This window comes from Megalops cyprinoides, chromosome 14 (assembly GCF_013368585.1).
Source record: "Megalops cyprinoides isolate fMegCyp1 chromosome 14, fMegCyp1.pri, whole genome shotgun sequence".
In the NCBI taxonomy this organism is placed as follows: domain Eukaryota; kingdom Metazoa; phylum Chordata; class Actinopteri; order Elopiformes; family Megalopidae; genus Megalops; species Megalops cyprinoides.
Window position 1 is genome coordinate 23,513,599 of NC_050596.1, and position 24,160 is coordinate 23,537,758.

Here is a 24,160-nt window from a genome sequence, read left to right on the forward strand (position 1 = left end):
TAGTGTTATGCATTTTATTATTTATTAAAAGAACTGTTGATACATGACACAAATTACTGTTCCTAACCCCACTAGTACTAGTTCCAGACCATGTTACATATTCTTGATTACTTTGACTATTTAGAGCAGACTTTCTGGAAAGATGCAACATCTGTTCTGAAAGGAAGACACCATACTTATAATTTCTGCCAATTTGTATTCCCTGAAACCTCTAACTGCATGCACACACCTAACCCAGGTTCTCTTTGACTAAATCAGACAAAATTCTGCACAATGCAAATAAATTTTTGGCTGTAATACTCTTTCAAATTCAACTAGTCTTTCAAAACTAGACATGCTAATGAAGGAAGCAGTTATTTTCTTGTATGAATCTGTCTGCTAAGAATCTTGTCCTCAGGTAGATTAGAGTCTCATCACAATGTCTCCTCTTGATAGTCTAAGATCAGACTTGGCTCCTCTGCCGCCAGCGGTACCTGGATATACATCAAACAGCTCAAAAACAAACACAGTGGAGGTTGCTGTTCTTGCCCAAAGGCTGCAGCTCAGAGGACGTGGCTTACCATGCGAGCATTCATTTATGCCACTGCACTTCCCCACGAGCAGCATCATTAACTCATCCACAGCTCCTCACCCTCTTCAGGGACGACCTGTTGGCAGTGTGCTGAGGATGCACCAGAAAGCCAAGGCCTGATTTTCCATAATTTACCCTTCCTAACGTCATCTGTCACTGCCAAGCTGTTGACACAATGGAAAACTGAGACCAGCTGTTGGAACTGATTTACAACTCACGGTATCAGTGAACTATGCCCGTCTTCTGGAACATGACAACAACCTGTTCAGTTTTTTTTTTTAAGTTGTGTTTACAATTGTAATATTATATATTTAGGCATTTTTGATATATGCTCTGTTAGGAGAGATTCACCTTTACTGTCATAATTTTTGCTGTTGCTGCAAAGAATTATTTTCACCATCTGATTCAAATTCATTGATTTGACCATCATGTATTTCCCCAGTTAGTGCCAAGTACACTTCAGTGAGAATCACGTATAACCAGTGTAAGATGAACAATCGTGACATTTTACTTTAACCTGTGTATAAAAGTCCAAACCTATTGTGTATAGTAATGAGAAAATATTTCTGTTTCAAATCTGTTTCAAAATGTGTACACATTCAATGTGCAAGATATTCCAAACTGGCCTGAAGCATACCTTGGGACTTGCTCTCATTGCCTGACATAACTACTGTACACAACATGACGAGGTCAGTAAATATTTATTCAGTGGGATCCTCTTTGGCACCCACGTAATACATTTTACTAATACTTCTGTACATAGGTCACGGATCGGTAATTGACTCTGAAAAGGTACTTTAGAGAGTTCGAGTTTGTTTTCACAGCACTATGTACTCCACAGCAGAGTATCAGTCTTGCACTTTTACAACATAGACAAAATGTTACCAAATTAAGACTTAAAATATTATCTTTATTTTATGCAGATTACATTTATATATCAATCCCACATGCGTAACTAAGTTTTCCGGCTTTAAGAGGAATGTTATGGAGCTACATAAATGGCTGTATTCAGTGGTTGCTAACAAATAGAAGTGGGTCTTGAGAAAAAGGAAATGTTGTTTTTAACTTGTTCAATTACTAATCCTCCTATGTGTCAAGATACCAAGTATTCTAATTCCTGTTAGGATTATGCTTCTTCGTTTCTTGAAAGATTTCATATATATGTGAGAATATACATTTTATGATCTGTGCAAAAATGTATTACATATATGGCAAAAAATGCATGAAAACATTTGCCAGTATGGACTGAGACTGAGAAGGAAGGAGGTAGGATGTAATGTTGACTGACAAACAAATAAAAAAATCTTAACCAAGGAGATAATGCAATGCTGAGACATAACACCAATCCAACACTACAAGTCCAACCACCCACAATGCAACTGCAGCCCTTACTTCAGTTATCAGTGTAGTGTTGAAGGAATAAGATGTCATAGGCCTCACATTTCAATTTATCATGGCATCCCAGCATCGTTCTTCATTGCAGTCATTGCAGGATTCTCTTAAGATTATTATATATATGTTTTTTGCTGCTTTCATCTGAATGGTGTGTAAGGGCACAGGAGTGGATACTGAGGAATGAGGAGTCCCCTCCCGTCTGACACTAGACAAACAAGCTCAGGGAATTCTTGGAATCTACCTTCTGCACATCAGTTGAGATGCATCCAAAAGGTTTTTCAAGGAAAATGCCGAGTTACTTTTGAGTTGATTTACGTTTCACCCTCAGGTGATGACTTTTTTGATTACTTGGAAATCTCTCCAAGATTTTTAGAACCAAAAAAAGCAGCAACTCTTTTTCAGACACACTGTACTGTGCATATAAAACCTTGGTCTACTTTTGCACCTTATACCAATAAATCATGGATAGTCAAAACTTGTTGCGCTGACAGCAGCCACTGGTACACTTCAAGCCCAAGGAGAGCACCTGCCAGTGCCCAGGGCAGAGGTGAAAGAAGTGGGACATCTGATCTCATGACCACCTGATGCTGTTACTGAGTGCCACGGTGAGAGGATAAACATTTGAGATCATCAGCTCCGCAATAAAGGGCAGCTAATGCAAGCGTTTCCCAGCGACCCTGCGAGTGGACGGAGCACGCGGGGGGCAGGTGACACTAAAACTGACCAGCGTGCTGCTCCGTCTCTGGCCTTGTCTGGATGAGATTCATCCGGCTGAAGCAGGCCATCTCCTGTTTCAAATGCTGCCGCTGAACGGCTCCATTTCCTATCATGCGCGTCACCTCACTCCTAGCCGAATGCTCAGCCGTTACACGGGGTCCCATCCTCTCAAAGGCAACAACTATAATGACGCTGACCTCATTGCTACACAGGAATCAGGAGTATGAAGTAGGTTAAACCTAGTGCGCTCTCAAGAGATGCCAGTCCATTACCCATAAGCCCACTGTTGCCAGAGCTATTCTGCTCACTGTTGCCCACACAGTGATTTCAACACATTACTTATGCTGTGTTATGTTGTCTTCCCCTAGTGAACAAAAACATTTATCTGTTATATTGGTATACCCAAAAATGAAGGAGGCCAAACAGTAAGTGTCCCTGCAGCTTTCCTTTCAGACCTGGATGTGGGATGGGAACCTTTGCCAATAAAGTAACTCATCACAGAAATGGCAACAGAAAGGACATCTCATAAAAACCTGACTTCAGGAGTAGAAAAGTGTATGTGTGAAATCAGATGCAACAAAGCTATTCTGGTCTTTTATTATTGTCTCATTTGGCTGGTGTTAAACAGAGTGAACCGTTTGATTTATCTGCAAATCCAGCATTTTACTGGATTTGTACAAGCAGGATGTGTAAAATACCGAACATGATTAAAAAGAAACCTCAAGCCAGTGCAAAATGCTTTATTTTGGGTAAGATGATACCCAGGTTTTCAAAGCCACTTATCTGCTGTTATTCAGTAAACTCCAAAGATTCTTCAACATTTAACAATCAATACCACAGTCAGAGAAAATAACAGATATTAACTCTTAAACAACAGCAAAGAACAGAAATGAAAAACACAAAGTGTGGTACTATAGTCTATTACTGTGTTTTGCAAACATGTTAGAGAAATAATATATATTTTTAGTTTGTATAGCCTTAAACTAAGAAAACTGGCAGTTTGATTTATTTATATCAACATATTCTTGCACAAAAAGATGAAAAATAAGACTGGGAAGAATGACACACCGTTGTGCTTACACATACATACACACATCTTCCATCTCATTTTCAGTTGTACTGCACACACTTTGCCCTTTATCATCATCAATTTGTTCATTAGCTTTGAAGTTTTGTAGTGTCTGCACTTGGAGTTGCCAACATATTTTCTATGATTTTGTTGGATTTAAATATACAACATATGGACCTTTAACCATTAAAACGTCAAAAAATATGTACAACATATATACACTATCATTGTAACATTGTATCGATTGCCCTCAAGTTCAAGGAATAATATATATGATTCTCTTGGAAGATATTAAATGGTTTGTTGTACTTTTTTCCCCTTCGAAGAACATAAAAGTCCTACCTTCTTATTAGAGGTACTGGCTTTAAACAGTATGGGTGTGGTTTATGTGTTTGTAGAACAGGCCTAGAGACAAAACATGGCACCCTGTCAACAGACAGGTATGCTCTTCCTAGAAGGAAAATTCTACGAATCTATGGCAAGTTTCCCAATGTTTCTGGCCGCACATGCATTGCATGTTTCCCAACAAATGAACGGTTGTCATTAATGTAACAGGTACCGTGGCGTGCTTTATGGGTGTTCAGTACAATTCTCAGAACTTAACCATCAACTTTCAAAACCACAAAAAAAATGAATCAAGCTCTGCAGTGATGCAAGTGTTTTGTAGATTATAGATTTCATGTTAAGGCAGATTCCGAGAACTGCACAAGCCGTCAAATGGACTTGACGATTAGCTTTGGCTTTACAGTGATTTTGGTATGGTTTCATATCAGGTCCATTTTTACAAAGCAATATTTAAAAATGCAGTTTTGTACAAACAATTATACATCTCATCAAAAGTCAATCAATAACTTAATATAAAAATACAAAACAAAAAGAAAAAAATGTTTATTTTCCGTAAACTGAGAGTTCCAGCGAAATAACTAGTGCTCTTGTCCGTCTGTCCATCTTCTCCACTAGTTGCTCTCACTGGTCACTTCAGGACAATATTGTAGCCATCACTGTTTTCATCTGAAATTGAAAAAAGTGACTCAAATCTGTAATTTTTAACAACTACGTAGATTCACAGAAACAAATACAGACTGTCTGGTCTTCAGAGAGTTCATATTCTGTAGAGCTGAAGAGTTGACAGTATGGAATTCTGTATATTATAGTATCAATATGACTTTCATATTTGAAAGTATATATTTATGGCTGATTCAATGTATATGTATATTTATACAAAATCACACACATCACACTAACAAACCAAACACATATTTGACTGATAACAGTACCTTTTAATGAACTGATGACAAAGGAGGTCTCCTCGGGAAAGTTCCGCACCATCTGAACATAAAAAGACCAATCTCATGAAAAATCATACTGTCCTAATTTAACTGAACTTAAGTACAGTGTGCATGGGATTGTCTTAACGTGGTAGTCTGAGACATGTTCAGGCATATTGTATGGTTAGGGCTCTCTGTCTTTACATTTACATTTATTCATTTGGCTTTTATCCAAAGCGACTTACATAGGTTACAGTTCTTTACAATGTTATCCATTTATACAGCTGGATATTTACTGGCCGCACATGCATTGCATGTTTCCCAACAGCTGAATGTTTACTATTTACTGAGGCAACTGTGGGTTAAGTACCTTGCCCAAGGGTACAGCAGCAGTGTCCCAGCGGGGATTGAACCGGCAACCTTTCGGGTACGAGTCCTGCTCCTTAACCACTATGCTACACTGCCACACATACTTTTTCTAATCATGTACCCAGTTATAGTGAGCACTACAAAGACTACTGTTTCAGTGGTGTATCTTAAAATAGCAGCGATAACAATATGCGATAGCATTTGGTTTCATTACACTTCAATTAATCCTGCCACTTGACATGACATTAAGACTCACCTGATTTAATTCACTTCAAATTTAAATTAATGATGTATTTCACTTTGCAGCTGCAGGCACAAGTAATTATACTATAGCAGGGGAAATCACAAGTAAACAAACAATGTAATACTAAGTTAATGATAGATAATTGGTTTATGGATGATCTTAATTAAAGGAATCACATAGTTTGGTAATACCTATAAAGGAGGGGAGTGCCATAACGCATTCATGTCAGACTTGTCCCTGTGCCAAATCCATCCTGTCAATCAGTAACCTGTTCTCTTAATCAAATCTCCTTAAAACTGCACTAATGAAGACCCTGGGCTCAGAGGTCTTATCTTAGGAGGGGCTGCGGATTCCTTTGTTCCCTGCTAGAAACATTAATGAGCCATTTTCCACACCGCTGGTCTTTATGCACGGCCATTAGCGTACCGGGGCACGTTTGACCTGAGAGAGGTACAGGTGAACTGCCCCTGCTGTGGTCTCAGGCCCTCACTGGAAATACCGACCTAACAGCTCACTGTTCCACACAAAGCACTACTGTGCAAAATCTTATTAGCTTCTGCCCTTGAAATGGGCTACTACTGTTTGCTATCACTTGGACATCAGCATTTCATCTGGACAATGTGTTGGAAATGCATGTAAAATATTGCATTGCTGAAATGGGTCAAGAATGACTGCCTTTATATCAGTAGGAACAGACATGGATGTAAATAAATTAAGCAAGGGTACAAAGGGCAAAGTTTTCACTGACTTGGGAAGCATCACACCATCAATGTTAACACTCACCTCGTCAGAGACCAGCACGTGGATGCCGGTGGGGCCTTGTCTGTAGACCCGGCTGACCTGCTGGGGTGGGATTCTAAACAGGTTGGCGATCTTCTCTGTCAGCTCCATAACTGTCAGCTCTTCCAGGTAGAGGGCATGGTACACTGCAGGGGGTGGGGTCAGGGGATTGAGGAACAGAAAGACCAGTCAGGTAAGGGTTAACCTGAGATGAACCTAAGTAAAAGCACCTTAGGAAAAGTAACAGTAAAACTAACAAGTACCCTCCTTAACAGCCATCCCCAGCTCTAATGTCATCTTTTGATATATGTTGTTACACTGATATCAACAGCGTATACAGCAGTTAAGTAACTATAACCAACAACCATAAATCATTCTAAAGTATAAAACTTTTTTGGGTCTTCCACTAAGCAGCAGGGCATTTATGTCACAACATGTTCTCAACAGGTGACTGTCAGAGATCAACAGGTGACGAAAAAAACAAGGTGGTACTGGGCGTCATTTAAAGCTCTCCCAGACCATGAAGATATTCTCTATTCACAGTGGAGCAAACTGAACCAGAGGCAAGCATTTTCATGCATTCTCACAAGGCGTTGTGAAAGACATTTGTTTCTACATCACTGGGTTGGTAATGGTAAATCTGCTAGGGTGGCACCCTACCTTCTCCATTCGATGGTTTGATCTGCTGCTCATTCCTAGTCTGCTGCTGACTCACATAAACAGTGAGGCGTGGCTGGATGCACCTGAGGGAGACCAACGGACAAACCCAGCCCTCAGGTCATGCTGCCACAAACAATGTGCTCTGCAATCTTTATGTACGAGGCTTGCCAAGCAATGTGAAAGCACAGCAGTTGACTTCAACGTGCGTGTGCTCCCGTGAGGTTTCTGGTATAAAATGGGACAAGGCCTGGCAGATATTCAGGGAGTCAGTATGGAGACAGACCTTCCTTTGATAGCATTGAACAGGCGAATCCCATCAGCAGGGCCACATATCTGGACGAAGTCCTCTTTGGACATCTTCAGAAGGTCAGCTCCTAAAAATTCACACAAGGAAAAATGTTCTCAAGTTACTCACCAATGGCACTATCGGCAGAGTGAAAATACAGGAATACTGGACACTTAAACATAAACAAATATGAACTTTTCCACAACAGAAGGTGTATTCACTGGAAGGCTATAGCTTCCTGGTCTTCATTCCAACGCATGTCTTATTTCCTGCTGTAGAGCAACTGGTTTGATGGTAGCTTGAATCACCTGTTTTTCCAGGTGTGAATTAGTTGCTGGTTGAAAAGTACTAAAAAACATCCCCGGACTGTGGATCTACAGGACAAAGAGTCGAGACCACTGCCTGACACTCACATGTGAATGATTAATCGTTCACCTTGCAGGGGGAAAAGAAAACAGGACCAAAAGCAATGTCTCTTTTTCTATAACCCACAAGTTGGTTTTGACTGGACACAGTCAGATGGAATCTAGTCTTTGTGAAAAATCGGCCAAGAGTAGTCCCATGACCAAACCAATACCCCACCCCACTCCACCCCCCCTCAACACACAGCCTACATTATAAAACCTTGCTAGCGCAGGACTGAACACAGCAGGAATGAGTATAAAACATTGCTAGTCAAACGCAGGACTGAACTTGAGCTGAAATGCACTCTGCTTAAACAGCTAAAAACATCACCCCTCCCACTTGACCTGAACTACAGGTCCCTTCTAACGTTAAGGACAAAAGGGCCACTGGGTATGCCTTGTGCTCTGAACGTAACTGCAGTTCTGTTCGCTACTGCCCCGCCTTTACCTGAGAAGCTGGAGAAGAGCCTACAGAAAGGAGAGAACCTATGGCGGTGCAGCCACTGCTGTGTGTCTTGGGGGTTGGACGTTGGGAGGAGGTGCTGCATTGCAAAAAGAAGAAGAGCCCTTGAAATTGAACACAGCACCATTGTCTTCAAACATATGCCTAAAAGATAAAAGAGCATGATATTACACACCGCCCCCATGTCCTCCATACTTACATCAGAGCAGCTGGGCAGGAACAGCTCTCCCTGCTGGTTTGGAGAGCAGTTTCTACAGTTGCATAGGACAGGGAAGAGAAGGACAGCAGGTCAGTCGGTAAACTGCCCTCAGTCTAGAAATTTGATTTTGGTGCTTGTACGAAGTTGCACTCTATGGTTATTATAAAGGTTTCCACACATATTGAGTCATTCCAGTTGTAAGACAAGACTGTGTTATGTGCACCAGATACAACTTAAACAGGATACCATTACCCCAATTCACATACAATTTTGCAGTATGATTAGGTAGTAGTGATGGGAGACTAAGGCTTTATTAACTCTGAAGCAAGAGGATCAGTAACTGACAGAAAATGCTAGCTCTAGCCATTACAAGGAAGTGGCACTCTCCTGTCACTACAGAGAGTTCAGAGCCCTGATTGGTTGATAAATATAAATATATGTCGTCAATATATGACTGAAACACCATTCTTGCCTGATACTTCCAAACAAAAATATAAAGTTGAACATGCAATGGCCGTAGCTTGAGCTAAAGATCTCATTCAGACACTTCCTAACTTGCTTGTTGTGTTTTCCACAGCACCGAAAACACTGCTTGCCAATCACAAACAAGCCTAGCTTCTTACAGCTGATAAACCTAGAAATAATGAAGCAGTATTTGTGGTACCATGAAGCAGCAACAGTGGGAAGAAAGAGGTGAGGGGGAGACGTACCCGTCAGTAATGCTGTAGGAGGAGGGGGAGTTGTGGTAGACAGGGGAGGGAGTGCTGCTTGTGCTGTTGACAGCGGGGGTATCAGGCCAGGGCGAACACTGGAAACAAAAAAGGCACCTGTTAGCGTCCCCTCCATACCGAGGGAGAAATGCAGCTTTCTGCTGTCCAGAACAAGGGCAAAGCCTTTGTTCTTGAGATTTTGTAAGTGAGAAGCACAGTTTTAAAGCTGGTTCCAAAAGCCGACGTTTCCAAAGTCATGACCTCTACTGCAGCTTGATCCCGGTGAACTAATGGCTGCCGGTTACTGTTTTACCAACAGCTGTCACGTTTTATTCAGGACCGACAGGAAGGCCCCGAAATGTGTCACAGTATGGATGAAACAAACTGGTTCCAGCTGCATAGTGACAACAGATCACAGCGGTCTGGGACGGTGCTGATGAGACCAATATCTCACCAGCTAACCATCGCTAACTGTTTCTTTAATCACTGACAGACACTTGCGCAGAGGGTAAGTTAATCCAAAATGTTGCTTACATAATATAACAATGGATTAGCATGACATGGCGTAGGTCATGCCGGGAAGTCAGAACTGGCAGAGAGGAGATCCCGACAGTCGATGAGCTTGGTCTGCCTCGTGCCAGCTTTTGGGTTTATTTGGGTTCATCCCACTCACACACTCACTCACTCATCCGCACACACACACATGCCACTCACTTAGGTTGGGAAATACTACCCCTTACAGCCATTTATCATAGTTTTATTTCGAGCCAGAATTTGCTAGTTTGTGACATTATCTACCAAGATAGGGACATGTCGACGCCGCCACTGCTTTAACAGTTCCAGGGAAGGTGTCCCTGCCGTTACGCAGTGGCACATATCTGATGACGTGCCATTTCCTTACCTCTGTGAGCATGGTGGTTTCATAGGAAGGCTGGTATTTCTCCCGGTCTTGAACACTGCGTTTCTCAATCTTTTCCCTGTCAGTTTTCAGCTTACGGTCAGCTCCTTTGGGCTTCAGGAGAGGGGGTGAAGGGAAAAAAAAACAAATATCTTTAGCACACACACACACACCATTCCGTTCCAACTGACCAGTCACATTCAGAAAATGTACTCCAAAATGGCTAGGGAGAGATGGAGGGCACCAAACATCTACAACAACACGTAGTTGTTTTACAAAAACTGTCATGTGAATTTGCTCCCCTGAATGTTTACCTTGAAGACTTTGACCTGGCAGCTGGAGGAGTGGATGTGCTCCAGGTACTCTCCGTTCTCGTTCTGGCCGAAGGTGTCAATCTGAATGCGGAACGGCACCCCTTTCTCCCCTCCGTGTTTGCGGGGAGTGAACTCCGTGCTGATGCAGTGGACCTGCAGCACAGAGCAGGCTGATAGTAAGCAATGTGCCTCTGACCACACTGAAGCCATTCAGGGCTTGCCAACCCTGGTGTAGAAGGACCATGCTCTGGCAAGGTCTTCCACTGCTTTTTAAACCACAAGCACTCCTAGGACTAGAGAGGGAGCTGTTTTTGGTTCAGCTCAGACAATGTGTTCAATCATGTTGTTCAGAGCTTGGCTGTATAGGGTAGCAGCTATACAGGGCTGGGATTGAGCACTGTCTGCTATAAACGAGAGTGGCACGCCTGAACAGGTAAAAGGCCTCAGGCTGGCAACACGCCAGAGGGGCACAGAGCAGGATTGTACCTGGATGAAAACGGAGGCATTCTTGACAGGATCCCAGAGGAACTCGATGGTATTGAGTTGCAGTGGGTGTGCCCGGGGCTCCAGGACTCCCACTGAGAGAGGGATATCTGCACAAAACCAACCACTGGCCGTTAGTCCAACACACAGCAATCAATTACTTTGCTATGGAAGTTCTAAACATCACAGTACATCAGTACCCTACAACTTGAAAGCACTGTATCACGATCACACTATATTCTAAAAAATTTCTCACAAGAAGCCACCCCCCCAACCCCAACCCCCAAAAAAGCTCATTACATTGCTTTACATATGTTAGTTGATCCCATTTCCCCCTGCTTACATTTTTTCAGCCTGATTCACTTGACCAGAGTTGTATTTTTAATAAAGCAGTTTAGATTGTTGTATTGAATGTTATGTTGAATGTTATGACCAAACAGAAGCAGATAAGGTCAAAAATAAAAGGAGTTTCTGGTGGTGAGAACTTTGCCTGCATGAATGTCCCAAAGCCGGTTGCTGTGGACCACTGAGTATGGGCCGGGACCGCCCTCACTCACCGATATCTAGGATCCTGTCTCCAGGTCTGCTCCATCGCCACCCCTCCAGCTGTTGGTGTTCAGTGTACTGCAGGCGCCGGTCATGAAATACCACTCGCACAATGCTCTGGAAACAAGCAGGGCAAAGCGTTACCAAAGTGGCACCCCATCCACTCAGAAGCAGACCACAGCTAGCCGTCCACACATTCAACAACACGCTGTGGAAAGCTTTCCCAGAAACCCTCAGCCTCCCCACCAAAGCTCGCACAGACCATTTAATCCAAACCCAGGGGTGAAGCCTCAGAATTCACTGTCAATTGCACCCCCTTGTTGCATCAGAAGACTCATAGGGTTCACACTCAAAATAACGGCCACAGATTCCTGAGTAATGCTTGTGTAGAAATTAATTTAAAAGGCACTGTGGTACTGGGAAAGCAGTTACGGACTCGTAGATAAGGAAGGATGGATGTCTAGGAAACACTGTATGGTGTGTTCAGTTGGATGTATTTGTATATACATACACACAGGCACGGATGCACACACTGCACTGTCTGAAGATATACGTTGAAATGCATTGTGTGTGTTATTGTGCAGATTCCCACTCCTTCCATGTTTTCCTGCACAGATACAGCCATTTCCATGTTCCTAGCTTGTCTCATTACAGTCGGGTAGTATTGCGATGTCTGTTTGATCATTAGGAATCGGTGGTCATTGTTTCAAGTGTTTACATATGAAGACTTCAAATGAAGCAGCTCTTCGTTTAAATTGGCTTGTTTAAAGCTGAGCCTTTTCTTGTTTTTGTCACACTTAACAGTACACACAAACTAAACATCTTTCCACACTTGAGCACATTAATAGTGTCCTTACTATTATGAGTATAATAGACTGGACTGTGCAGATTTAATTTTTTAAATAGCTGTTTTAAACAGTAAATAAATAAACCTAATGAAATATAAAAGGATGAAACATTAGTAACCTGTAAGAAGAAACATTTCTCAGCCTATATCATTTACATTCATGCACGGCTGCCCTGACCTCAAGGCCTCAAACATGACATTTCATCATTTGTTTGTAAAGAAGCCAACTGCTCCATTCTAGGGTCATTAGACTCACTGACTGCACATCACATCACAAAATAATATCTTCACAACCTAGTGACAGAGAATTCTCCAGCTGCTGCAATAACTCAGATATAGGCCCAAATTCAATTAACCTGCTAATTGTCTGCCAATCAACATTTACAAATTTTGTTTAATTAGGGAGTGTTTTACATTCTAGGGGGAAAAACTATTGAGATAACATAATTTGTGGAATTGTGACCAGAGATTTGCAGGCAATTAGCTGCTTGATTGAATTCTACCCATGATAGAGACAAAACCCTTATGGACTCCCAGATATTACAGGTGTGAGCAAAAAGCAGAAAGATCCAACAAAATTATAACCTACAGTGTGTTATGAAGGTTGCAATACATCATTTAGTTGCCCAACATGTATGTTAATGTATTGGTATCTCCTTGTAGTCCATATATTGGGGGTCATTCATAAAACATTAACACCTTAAAATGTAATACTTTCTGACCAGGTTGGTGATTTCAACAGCACCTAGTGCTGTTCTTTGAATTAATCAAACCCAGGTGAACTGGTTGTTAAAAATACTACACCAGATGACAACATGTTCTTAAGATGTTAATTGTTTTATGAGGTTTCTATATGCTGTAGCATTCAAGATGTCAGAATCATCATTTTTTTACAATTTACAATTGCAATTCAGAAAGGCAACTTAAAATGTGTGTTGTTTGGTCTTATATGTAATGTATAATGTCAACTGAGTTATGTATGTGTTGGACAACATTAGAAGTTGGGTGATAGTACCAAAGTCTCCCACGATGGCACCCAACACCTGAAGCTGAAAGCAGTGTTGAGGAATCACCTGTGTGTTGACAAACCAGGAAATACATACAGAAACAGACAGAGGTATAAAGAGGGGAGTCACATGAAATAGTGGAAAAAATACATACACAGTACCTTAAACCTACCTTTACACATTTGCTGCTTATATCTGTATACTCCACTAGTTTTCTGTTAAGCATACGGATTTCGTAGGACTGACCTACATTTTAAGACATTAAAACAAACCTGATTAAAATTGAAAAATGAAAAATCATTCAATCAGAAAAAGTAGGTCAGCTGGAAGATGAAACTGTGGTATATTTTTCAATCAAGTCAGTGAAAAGTACATCTCTTTCCTTCCTCCTGCAAAGGCAAGAGTTCCTGCACTTCATAACTTTAACATGAAGTGGGAGTAAACTTACTTTTTGAAACTTATTTGTCCGTTCAATCAACCGCAAAAATGTAGCCAAACAAAACATCCCATAACCCAAACTGTGTGGCACTATTGCTTTTTGTTGTAATTTGCAAAGGATTTTTAAAGCAAAAAAAAATGTTATGAGCAAGTTACAACAAAAAGTAACCACTGCTTACATTTATTTCAGTCATCACCATGGCTAAAGATGTGCGGTAAGTTGAACCAGCCACTGACTGACTGAGAATATCCCCTTTCAAAAATGTCCTATAAGACAAGCCAATAAATCAAAGATCAATTTACTACATAATTTGAAAAAGTCCTATCGGACATTTCTGTAAGGGCTTAAAGGAACTCCATATGAACTGATGCAGTTGTGTTTAAGAGAACACTCCGGAAAACAATGAAGTCATACTCGGGTGCATAACCCAATTTGACCTGAAATTTCAATTCTCTGCAGTGTACTAGTATTTCCTCACCTCTGTCACTCACATGCAAATATGGAATAAGGCTAAACAGAGGGTATTTTCTGAGCTATAGTGTTTTTCAGGAAAAGGTATAGTAGAATATTTTGGAAAATATTGCATAGTGCAAGCAATCCCAATTTTTGTTGTACATCACATATCAATTAATGAACACTGAAGCCAATAGAATAGCTGGAATCATACAAAACCCACCAATCTAATTGCAAAACTGAAACAGCCAAGCATTCGTATCTCCACAGGACTTAAAGTGGAGGTTACAAATGTAAATTTATGAATGTAGTACATAAGATAAAAGCACATGGCATTAGCTACTCCTAGTAATTTTAGAGCTATAGACAGTAGGTTTTAAGAGTTTTGGTTTGTAAAGTTTTGCATAAAAGGAATTTTGTTCAAACATATACAATTTCAATGAGTTCACAGTTTTCTAAAACATGGACCCACAAAAGAAGTACAGAAGAAATGGACAGGATGAAAAAATAGCAGTTTGGATAGGAGGACAATATTATTAAAGTAAATTCATTCATTCTGATCTAAAGCACTGCGACACAATATTTAAGTGTACCTGAATGTTTTAATGTTTTCAGGTAGACTCTGGGTAAACAGGTAGAACTAGCAGCATGACCTAATCACACCTTTTACTAAAAGCATTGTTCACACTGATGTCAGCAATAGTTGAGCAGAAAAACACTGGGACAATTCAAAGAGACAACTTAAGATGTTTGTCTAGCAAACTCTGTAGTTGGGTTTTTGGGTGTTGATGGAACTATATGAACGACAAATATTTAATTAGGGGTTGATCAAAACAAAAGTCTTGAAAACATGTATAAAATGAAATCTGGAATCTCTATAAACCTTTTACGGTTTTCTGGAATTGCTTTCAGCCCAGTTGAGACCCTAATGTGCCAACACTAATAGGTTAGCTATACGCACTTATTTTGGTGAAAAACGTGTATTCCCTTTGTATTTGGATGTAAAAAGAAAGGTGCTTGCTCATTGTTCATCTTCCAAAGAATCATAGTGTAAATGAGAGGTCCAGTCTATCTTGATGTAGCTAATGTGGTGCGGTAAACTCAACAGCACATATTAAGCGAGGTTAAGGAAATGATGGAAGCTTACTGTACCTTGGTTTAGGTAAGTGAGGGTTTCTTCGTGGGTTTTAACAGCTGGGGACGTAGCCGCACATAGAACATACTGAAAAGGCGGCATTTTTGTATTATTTTCGTTTGAGGGCTGTGCATCCTCGTGCTTGAAGAAAGGTGCCAGCGCTTCGCTGAAAAAGATGGAAGACGCCAGTGGTCATTATGTTAAAACAAAATGTGAGATTATTGAAATGAAAACAAAAGAAACAATAACTCTAACTCTAGCTAATCGATTTTAAGAAATCAGCAGAATTGCTTATGACTCGAAACTTTCCAGAAAAACCGATTGGTCACATCGGTCTTGCTATGTAACAGCAATTAAATTCTTTTCAATATAAACATCTTTCATAAAACTCTTAGTTTAAGACACATCTGACGTCCTCCTACTTTTAGGAGGTTAAAATCCCATTCTTGTACGAATTTTCGCTCAGGAGAAAAATAATTTACTTGACTTCAAAGATAATTATGAAAAATGAAGGTTACTTCTCTTGCACCGTCTTACAGTGGCCAAATCTACTATCTTACAAAAGAGTTCATATTTGGACCTTTACATTTGCTTACATTTATTCATTTGGCAGACGCTTATATCCAAAGCGACTTACAAGTGAGGTAAAGTACAACACAAGCACAAAACCGTAAGGAGTCAAGCCAACCTAACATAACTTTAGCGTACACTCAACACTAGACAAATAATCAACATACACGGAATAATATTTTGTCCAAAATTCTATGGACAGAGTCCAGAGTACAATTATTAATTCCCTATGCTTTGAATGAAATAACCCTCTTAAACAAAGGAAGGAGTTGTTCCTGAGCAGGAATCGATGTGTTCAATACTTACCATTAACGTACTAAAGGTACTTTCGGGACGCGTCTTTTTTGATGCACTTTAAGAAGTTAACGCATATAGTAAAGTTAACATTCCAGCGATTCGTGGTTTTGTCCAAAGCTCAATGCTAAAGCACACAGTTCATGGCAATTTTCTGAAATCAGACTTCAACTCACCGAAGATAGCTGGACGTTGAATGCTGATGGTAATTTTCAGGTTGCGAGTGCCAAAACAGCATGTTTTCCAGTGCGCCGTCTAATACAGTATCCAAGCACAGAAAACTGGGAGGGTGCGGCAGCTCGCCCGAGCGACAGGTGTACAGAGCTTTGCAAGATCGCGCCCCTCTCTGCTCTTTTATTCACGCTTTGACGTCCCACTTTATTAGCATACCTCAGATGACCTTTCGGAAGTCGACAGACACGCCTCTGAATTGCTCTGTTAAATTAATAGCATTATTTAAAAAAAAAAAAAAATTCCAGCGTTCAAAATTCATCGCACTTTCAAATGTTAGAAGTTGGGAGTTTACACACATTTCCCCCATTTCCTTATAAATATTATTACAGTAATGTTATTTAATATTAAAGAACAGTAATGATGTAAAGGGCGGGATGTCAGAGGAACTGTCCCACAATTTTTGCACCCCCTTTTTGATTCTCAACCTTATATCTTTTTTTTTCTACTAACAGGATTTTTAAGGTACTTTAGTTAAAGGTGCTTTATTTCAACAAATTATACAGAATGCAAATGTTGCTTTCAGTTGAAAAAAAAATCACATACCCGTGTCTCTGTGCCACAGACTATAAATAAACTTCTGACATAAAATAAACCTCTAATAAATATGCTGAATACACGTCACACAACCAGATGACAGTGCGAAATTTTGACCCCTTTTTGTTTCGTCTGTACATACCATTTTAAAGGTAAGCCTTGACATCAATAACACAGAGGCACAGTAACATCTCACCCAGTTAATATTTTACACAGCACATGTCAGCATATGGCTTTGTTTGTAAATTAAAATGTGACTAAAGCAGTCCAAATTCATACCAATTAGCCAGTTAATCAATTCTGAAAAGGAAACATTTTAAAGACAAATACATATCACCAAAAAGAGAGAGACAAAAAAGCAAGCAAACTCTTTGAAGTTGGTTTATTTCTAGAGCAAACTGAAGTTTATATTTTCGCAAATTCTATCACAGGTGGATGTTAACAAAAAAGGGTAATCTGTACAGTTGTCATAATACACACAAAATAAAACAAATATATAAATACAGATATGGATATTACATGACAAAAGCAAAAAAAAGAAAGAAAAAAAGAACATGCGCAGAGAACAATTTGCTAGGAATACAGTTTCTAATGGCCAATGCATCAGCTGAGTATATGAACAGTAAACCACTTTTTGTCATCTTCTACAAAAAACATTGGCTTTCCCCTTACACAGGAATTAGACAGATAATTATTTGCAAAGAGAAGAGGGTTCCATATGACAAAATTGCAAATTACTCGTATGTGGTCTTAAGCGGTTTAGTAAGCGATTTAAAAAGTATTGCCAGATACAATCAAGGCACGCACACATAGTGTACCTTTGAAAAGCCACATGCCTCAATATGTCACACTACATGAGAACTAGGGGTGCTTTAAATGGCTGGCTTCGGACATCTGTTCTCTCCTCTGCAGCCTGTGAAAACATAGACATTTGGGGATCCAAATTTTGGTCAACCCAAGGAGCTTAAATCAGCTTTAGAGTTGGTTGCTCTTTAGGCTGACATTAATACTGTATTTACAGGTTAACTGGACTGCTGAAGTAGCAAGGGTGTTTTTTGCGGTTGAAATCAGAATCAGGTAAACGGCACAAGGAGAGGTGTAGCTGAAACATGCAGGCTACTTGCTAACGTGCAAAAACATGAGACCTCGGACCCTTTTCTGCTTTCTAATAAGTTTGCGAAGCAGTGATTGAAAGTAATGTACAAAATATCTGTGGTTCAACCTTGATTCCCCCCCCCCCCCAAATTCAAGAACTATGACTATACGGGTGAGAAAAAGTTGGGCAGTATAAACATAAGATGTATCTTCCTTTAATTTTTTTCTGGCCTATTAAATGCAATGTGTTTTCACATTTTAGGAAAAAAAAGAGACTATATTCATTCCATTTAACAGTCCATGTTGTGAAACAGTACTTTGAAAAAGAAAGTAAGGCCTGGTAGTGTCTTCTGTCCCCCCAAAAATGCACCAGTAACATTCATAGTAGTTGGGAATCTAGTGTAAGTATTTTTGAGCAGCAACATCACAGATTCACACCAGTTCACTTGAAATGCCATATTCTTAGATGACTCCTGTCAAAAGTGAAGTTCAAAAAGTGTCTAAAATGTGGTAGGTTTGAGACTCATACAGTGCTTTGACTAATGGTACATCCAACAAGTTGGATTCTTTTTTTTTCCAAAAATATAACAAAATTAGTGTTCTTGTAACTGGTAAGCCTGCCTTCACAAAGAGCATCTTTTGCCACAGTGGCTCTTTTAATTTGAACAATCTCATTCACTGGCACTTAAAATTTTGTCGTATCCATGGATATCCCAGCAAACACCTTACATTTCCGATTGTCAAGGTTTTTCCAGGAAAAAAAAGATTAACTGTGATTGAATTTTTTTTTCTTCATTTTGTTTTCTAATTCAAAATTTAACTACCGAGATCAATAACTTACATGAAATAAGGAAAACACTGATAAGGATGTCACTACATCCACGTAGCTCTGTCATCCCCTCCTTAGGCTGAGCAATTTGCCAGCAAGTCAGACTGCTAATACTTTTAAGAGGTTCCTACAAAACCTTCTGATTTGTTGGACTAGACTTGTTACTAAGAATAATAAAAGTTATCATTTCTCTGGCTTCATCTGGCCATCATAGTGATTGACAAAAGTTAAATACAAAACTAAGAAGAAATTTGTATGTAAATTTAACTAAATACAGGGGATGATAGTGTGGTCCTTCGACACTGGTTAAATAAAATTCACATAAAATGAAAATAAAATATCCTCATTTTAGTCCTATATTTTTTTGGTTATTATTGTACCCAAACCTCAATGTTAAATTTTACCCCGTTACGATCCTTTTATGTAATCACTGGGCCAGCCAAATGATCGTCAACCACAAACTGAAATTCAAGTGCAAGACTAAACCTAAAGTAAGTCTAACCCTTTACAAAGGTTTCCCAAATCCAGACTCTTTTGAGTGTAGTATTATCCCAAGAACGACTATTTCACGGAATGCTGAGAATTTAGGTTTTTTTTTTTTTTTTTTTTAGAACAACGTTTAAGAGATCAAACTACAGCCCTAGAGTACGCTTTACTCTCGCGTATTCATTTTCAAACACCTACATTTTCTTCTTGTCTACATAACTGACCATAGTTCAAAAGTATACCAGAAGCAGTGAGGCCGAAGTACACAGAGCGATACTTCCATGTTTCATAGCCTAGAAAAAGTTGAAACCTGTAAAAAGCATTCACCACTGACTCAGACCTCCTTTACATTCATCATTCTATAAAACAGCAAGGGGGGGATAAAAGCCAAAGGACATGGCGTGGAATAAAAGACGAGGTTCACAAGAAAAAAAAAAATAAGAAAGAAAAAGAAAAGGGAAAAAACACTGATTGCGATAAGCGAAATGTTCCCCTGGAGCAGTCTGCAGGGGTAGCGGCATCGATGAGAACACGTGAAATGGAGAGGTCTGGAAAGAGGCACGACTGTTGCCCAGTCCGGAGGGACAGCGCCGGCGGGATCGGTTCCCGCTAGCTGTGCGTGGATACGTCCGAGGAGCTGCTGCTGTTGCTGTTGGTCGTCTGGGCTCTCTTGATGTACAAGTTCAACAGCTTCATCTGCAAGGAAACATGGGTAAAAGTGTTGATGGTGTGGTGTACTGTGGGTAGGCAGGCTCTGCAGAGGTCCTTTACCACTACTCAATCATTCAAAAGCAGTAGTTATGACATTAGTGACATCAGGAAAAAAAAAGCAAGTCTGAAGGTGTTGACATCTACAGCCAATTAAAAAGCGACCAGTTCTGGGGGCACTGTTGTCTAAGCCAATGAAATGACAGACAGCTAAAGGATGGAGGTGCAGGAGGACAGAGGGGATGTCAGCGGTAACACTATGTCCTTGGTTACCATCAGGTTGGAGCCAGAGCACCAGGTCACAGGCACTCTTCAGCCTAGCGGGGGGGGGTGTTGCTGGCTTTTATTCAAGGTGATGCGGCCTTTCCAAACACTAACAACTAGATACTACAGCACATACAATGATAGAAGGAATTTGCCCATTTGGAACAGCCAATAAAGGACACGTACATCTAGATCATCCTTTAAATAAACATCCAAGTCAGATGCACCCTTTTGCTAAAATTTCTGCTCCATGCACCCTTTAATTATGGTCTAGGCTGCAGCGTCATCGTTGCTTTTAAATGAATTCCTGTTTGCTGGAGAGAAAGAACTTGACAGAGACTGCACGCATTGGATCATCAAAAAATAGGCACATGTTGAAAGCATGTCGGTTTCAAACGTCTAGGTGAAAAAGCAAACATTGAGCAATGCTGCTCCTAGAAGTCCCAGAATGTTCCAAGAATTTTTTTTTAAGAACGACAATTTGTGGGCGGATGTCCTCAGGCAGAGAGCACGGAATCCACCAAAGACATTTATTTACCTTAACCGCTATCAGATTACAATGACCACGCATGCACAATAAAGAAGCACAAATGTGTGTGCATTCAGACAGCCTGTCAAACAGTTGAGCAGAAATGTGTTTCTCCGAGAATGCATGCGTGTGAAACTGAACGCATTGAAATCAATGTGAGACGACAGGTCAGCTCACCAGTGAAATCACTGACCCTTATCATCGCGTGTCTCCCCGAGGGACGACACACCCAGCTTGACAGAGTGAAATAAGTGTAGGTTGAATCATGTTTTGTTTATACATGCAGTGTTTCTGGAGTGAAGCCATATTGAGAAGTACAGTCACAGCTTAGTTCTGGTGCTGTGCAACGTGACTCAGTCTTTCTGAAGGGCCGAGAGGGTAGCGTGGTAAGTGACTCAATTAATACTAAATTGCTTCTTACCCTGACATCAGAGACACTTCTTATGAAAATTCAAGACACAGAAAAACCAAACACTGACCGAATTGTACTAAGCCTATATGTGCACTCCTGTTAATGACTCACGTCCTGTTATTTGATGAATGGCAATATGCGAGCAGTGGTAGGGCTGCAAAATGTCAAGCTATAAGTTTTTTTTTTTTCTTGTGGAAGGTGTTGAAGGTAACCCAAGTCACTGTTGAACTGGTGTTCTGTGCCCCGTGTTGCTCAATAGAGTCAAGGTCAATATGTAACAGGCTCAATCCAGCCGGCAAGCGCTGACTGTCGAGTCAAACCTGGACGGCTTCCCTCTTCCTTATGCAACCCAAGGCCACGCTGCAAAGTAGGGCAGAAATGACCCTCCTCTGGCACACAGACCAGTCGAAACCAGAGGTGGGAAACAAATATATACATGGAAAAAAAAATCAAACAAGGGGAGGCCTGTCGGGGGAGGGGAGGGTACAGAGGACTTTGGGACTGCGAGCACATGACGGGTCTGTACCTTGCTGCCCGTGAGCTGGGCCAGGTGTGGTTTGAGCTCTTCACCAATCACAGAGTAGATGGCCACCAAGCAAAACACACTGGCCTTGCGTACGCTGCTCTCTGTGTTGTCATAGCCCTGTGGACACACACGGAGACACAATCACTGACCGGTGCCACAGGAGATCAGGGGGAGGAGAGAAAGGGGGAGGGGGGGCGGAGAGGGGGAGTCAGCTCAAACATTCTGGGTAGAAATACTAAATTATCTTCTTTCCTGAGCTCTTAATATAGGGACAGTGTGGCAGAGGTCACCCCCCACCACCTCCGAACACACACACACACACACACACACACACACACACACACACACACACACACACACACACGCCTTCCCAAAATAAACCCTCATGGCTACAGCCACTGTTCAGTTCTATGCATTACAGGGAACATGACAGTTGGAGTCCTTCCAGTCCGTTCTATAAAAAGCCTTTTTTTCTGTGATTGACAAAACATAGTTCTGTTGTGTAAATCCTCACGGACCTTGATCCCTCCTTCCCTACCGGCCCAGCGGGTTTGCGCATTTGTGTTATGGCGGGACGGGAGTTTGGCGAGGGGGGCGCGCACACGCACACACCTGCAGCAAGCCCGGGATGATGTCAGGCAGCAGCTGGTGGAGGGACTCCTTCGCGATGCGCTCGATGACCTTCGTCTGCATCTTGATGGCCGCCAGGTTAATGGGGTAGTCGGCCGTCTGGACGATGGGACACAGCACCTTGATACACTGCTCTGGGTGGATGGAGCCAGCCAGGGTGGAGGCTGCCTCCTCGGCCGCCCGCACCACCTGCGGAAGGGGCAGGGACACCACACCCGTCAGGCCTCATAACGCACCCCCTTTCACCACACACAGGAAGCAGGGAGGAGTGTGGGCTGGCCTGGGATTCAGATCCCAGGGGCATGCTGACACTTCCCCTTGAAGGATATCGAATACCTACATGGTGAACAACACCATTGAGAAATATCTTAACTGAACCTAAACGCTAACCAGACCAACAGGTAGGTCTGCAAGGTAGTACCGTGTCTCAGCGCGCCTCTTCCTCATAGCCTGAAAAGAATAGCACTAGGAAAGGCAAACACAAACAATTTATCATGTGAAGCTGACTGGTTACATACCGCTCAGGTCTGTGTGAATTTCTGAGTACTTCAGTATAGCACACTCTAGTGTTGGCGCGTTTCCATTATAACTTTCAATAGTACAAAACAATCAAAGACCATCTCACTAGAAACCAGGAGAATGTTTGATTAAGAACAAAAGAAAAGGTTGCCGGTTCAGTTATCCAAGATGTTATCCAGGTGCTTGGTTTCGAGCCACGTGTTGCCATGGCGCCCAGGTGGAGGATTCACCTGAGGGATTACAGCGGCCCACTGAACGGCACTGGCCTGTTGTTTCACCCAGACGGGTTCTGAGAAAAGCTAATTGCCTGTCCTTTTCTCAGAACTGCCGCCGAACGTGCGGGCGCTCTGCTGCGGCAAGTCTGACTGAGCGCGCTCACTCTGTGAACGCGGCGGTTTTGTGTTACTCAGGGCAGGAATGTTCCCCACCCACAGCCCGTTTCCCAGTATTAGGGATCTGTGTGCAAAACCCAAAAAAAAAAAACAAGCAACTCGTGAACGGCTCTGCAGATGTCACTGAGCCAAACGCATTCACGTGCTGGCAGGCGGAGACAAATTCGCTCACACTATGCATGCACATCGTGGATCCCTGTCAACACCCAACCATAAAAGGTGAGCCATTGTTCAAGCCCCGGGAGGAAAAAAAAAAAATGCTGCGAAGAATTATGGGACTGAGGCACCGGGGAGTGCCGCTGTCTGCCGCTCACCTCCTTGTGGGAGTCTTTGTGGGCCTCCAGGGTCTTCATGATGGTGAGCTCGGCGTAGTTCTTGAAGCGGGCCGGCTGGTTCCGCAGGATCTCCTTCAGCACGCGCAGAGCCAGGGCCCGGATGGTGTGCTGCAGAGCGGGGGGGGTTATCGCACCGTCAGCACCGAAACACACAGGGCTCACAGGGCCCAACACGCCTTCAGCTCTGCCCACATCGCCTGCGCAATCTGCGCCTCGTTTTAGAGTCCTGCCTCTGTTCAGATTAACCTCCTCTGATAAGAGACTCGTTTCATCTTGGATGCACTGTAGCATTTACAGATGATAAAAAATACACACATATGTGCGTATACACGTATATAAAAATGTATGTGCATACATAAAATAAACATTCTCTGCGTCAGTATGTGTGCATGTACACGGTGATTATGTGTTATATTTATATGTATATACATGTGTATATTTGTGTATATATATTTGTGTGTACACGCATATGTGTGTATTTGTGTGTGTATGTGTATGTGTATTGCATTTATGTGTATATGTGTGTATGAGTGAGTGTGTATGTGT

At 41.5% G+C, this 24,160-nt stretch overlaps 2 protein-coding genes across 16 annotated transcripts in view; both read right to left on the reverse strand.

Moving 5' to 3' along the window:
- Positions 1–3,346: 3,346 nt before the first annotated feature.
- On the reverse strand, positions 3,347–16,454 carry tfcp2l1 (transcription factor CP2-like 1). The gene is made up of 15 exons (XM_036544930.1): positions 16,298–16,454; positions 15,275–15,423; positions 13,403–13,476; positions 11,388–11,493; positions 10,834–10,940; positions 10,348–10,500; positions 10,037–10,147; positions 9,136–9,233; positions 8,426–8,477; positions 8,212–8,305; positions 7,357–7,447; positions 7,074–7,156; positions 6,417–6,559; positions 5,030–5,081; positions 3,347–4,763 (listed from the first exon to the last, which is right to left on the reverse strand). Exons 1-15 carry the CDS (start codon positions 16,357–16,359, stop codon positions 4,726–4,728), a joined length of 1,413 nt encoding a protein of 470 aa, XP_036400823.1. The 5' UTR covers positions 16,360–16,454; the 3' UTR covers positions 3,347–4,725.
- An 845-nt stretch (positions 16,455–17,299) lies between these two features.
- Positions 17,300–24,160, reverse strand: part of clasp1a (cytoplasmic linker associated protein 1a) — a 93,258-nt gene continuing 86,397 nt past the window's right edge. For all 15 annotated transcript variants that reach the window (XM_036544993.1, XM_036544991.1, XM_036544992.1 and 12 more), the window contains 4 exons: positions 23,594–23,722; positions 22,351–22,557; positions 21,739–21,855; positions 17,300–19,995 (listed from right to left, as the gene is read on the reverse strand). In XM_036544993.1, the coding sequence (XP_036400886.1) occupies positions 19,909–19,995; positions 21,739–21,855; positions 22,351–22,557; positions 23,594–23,722 (540 nt within the window). In that variant the 3' untranslated portion in view covers positions 17,300–19,908. The remainder of the gene's footprint in view (positions 19,996–21,738; positions 21,856–22,350; positions 22,558–23,593; positions 23,723–24,160) is intronic.

Coding starts and splice junctions, on each gene's coding strand:
- tfcp2l1 (XM_036544930.1), bottom strand. CDS start 16,359: ATGCTGTTTTGGCACTCGCAACCTGAAAATTACCATCAGCATTCAACG. Junction 11,494..13,402: donor TAAGCAGCAAATGTGTAAAG/GTAGGTTTAAGG, acceptor GCTTGTTTCCAG/AGCATTGTGCGAGTGGTATT. Junction 8,306..8,425: donor TCCTGCCCAGCTGCTCTGAT/GTAAGTATGGAG, acceptor TTTGCAATGCAG/CACCTCCTCCCAACGTCCAA.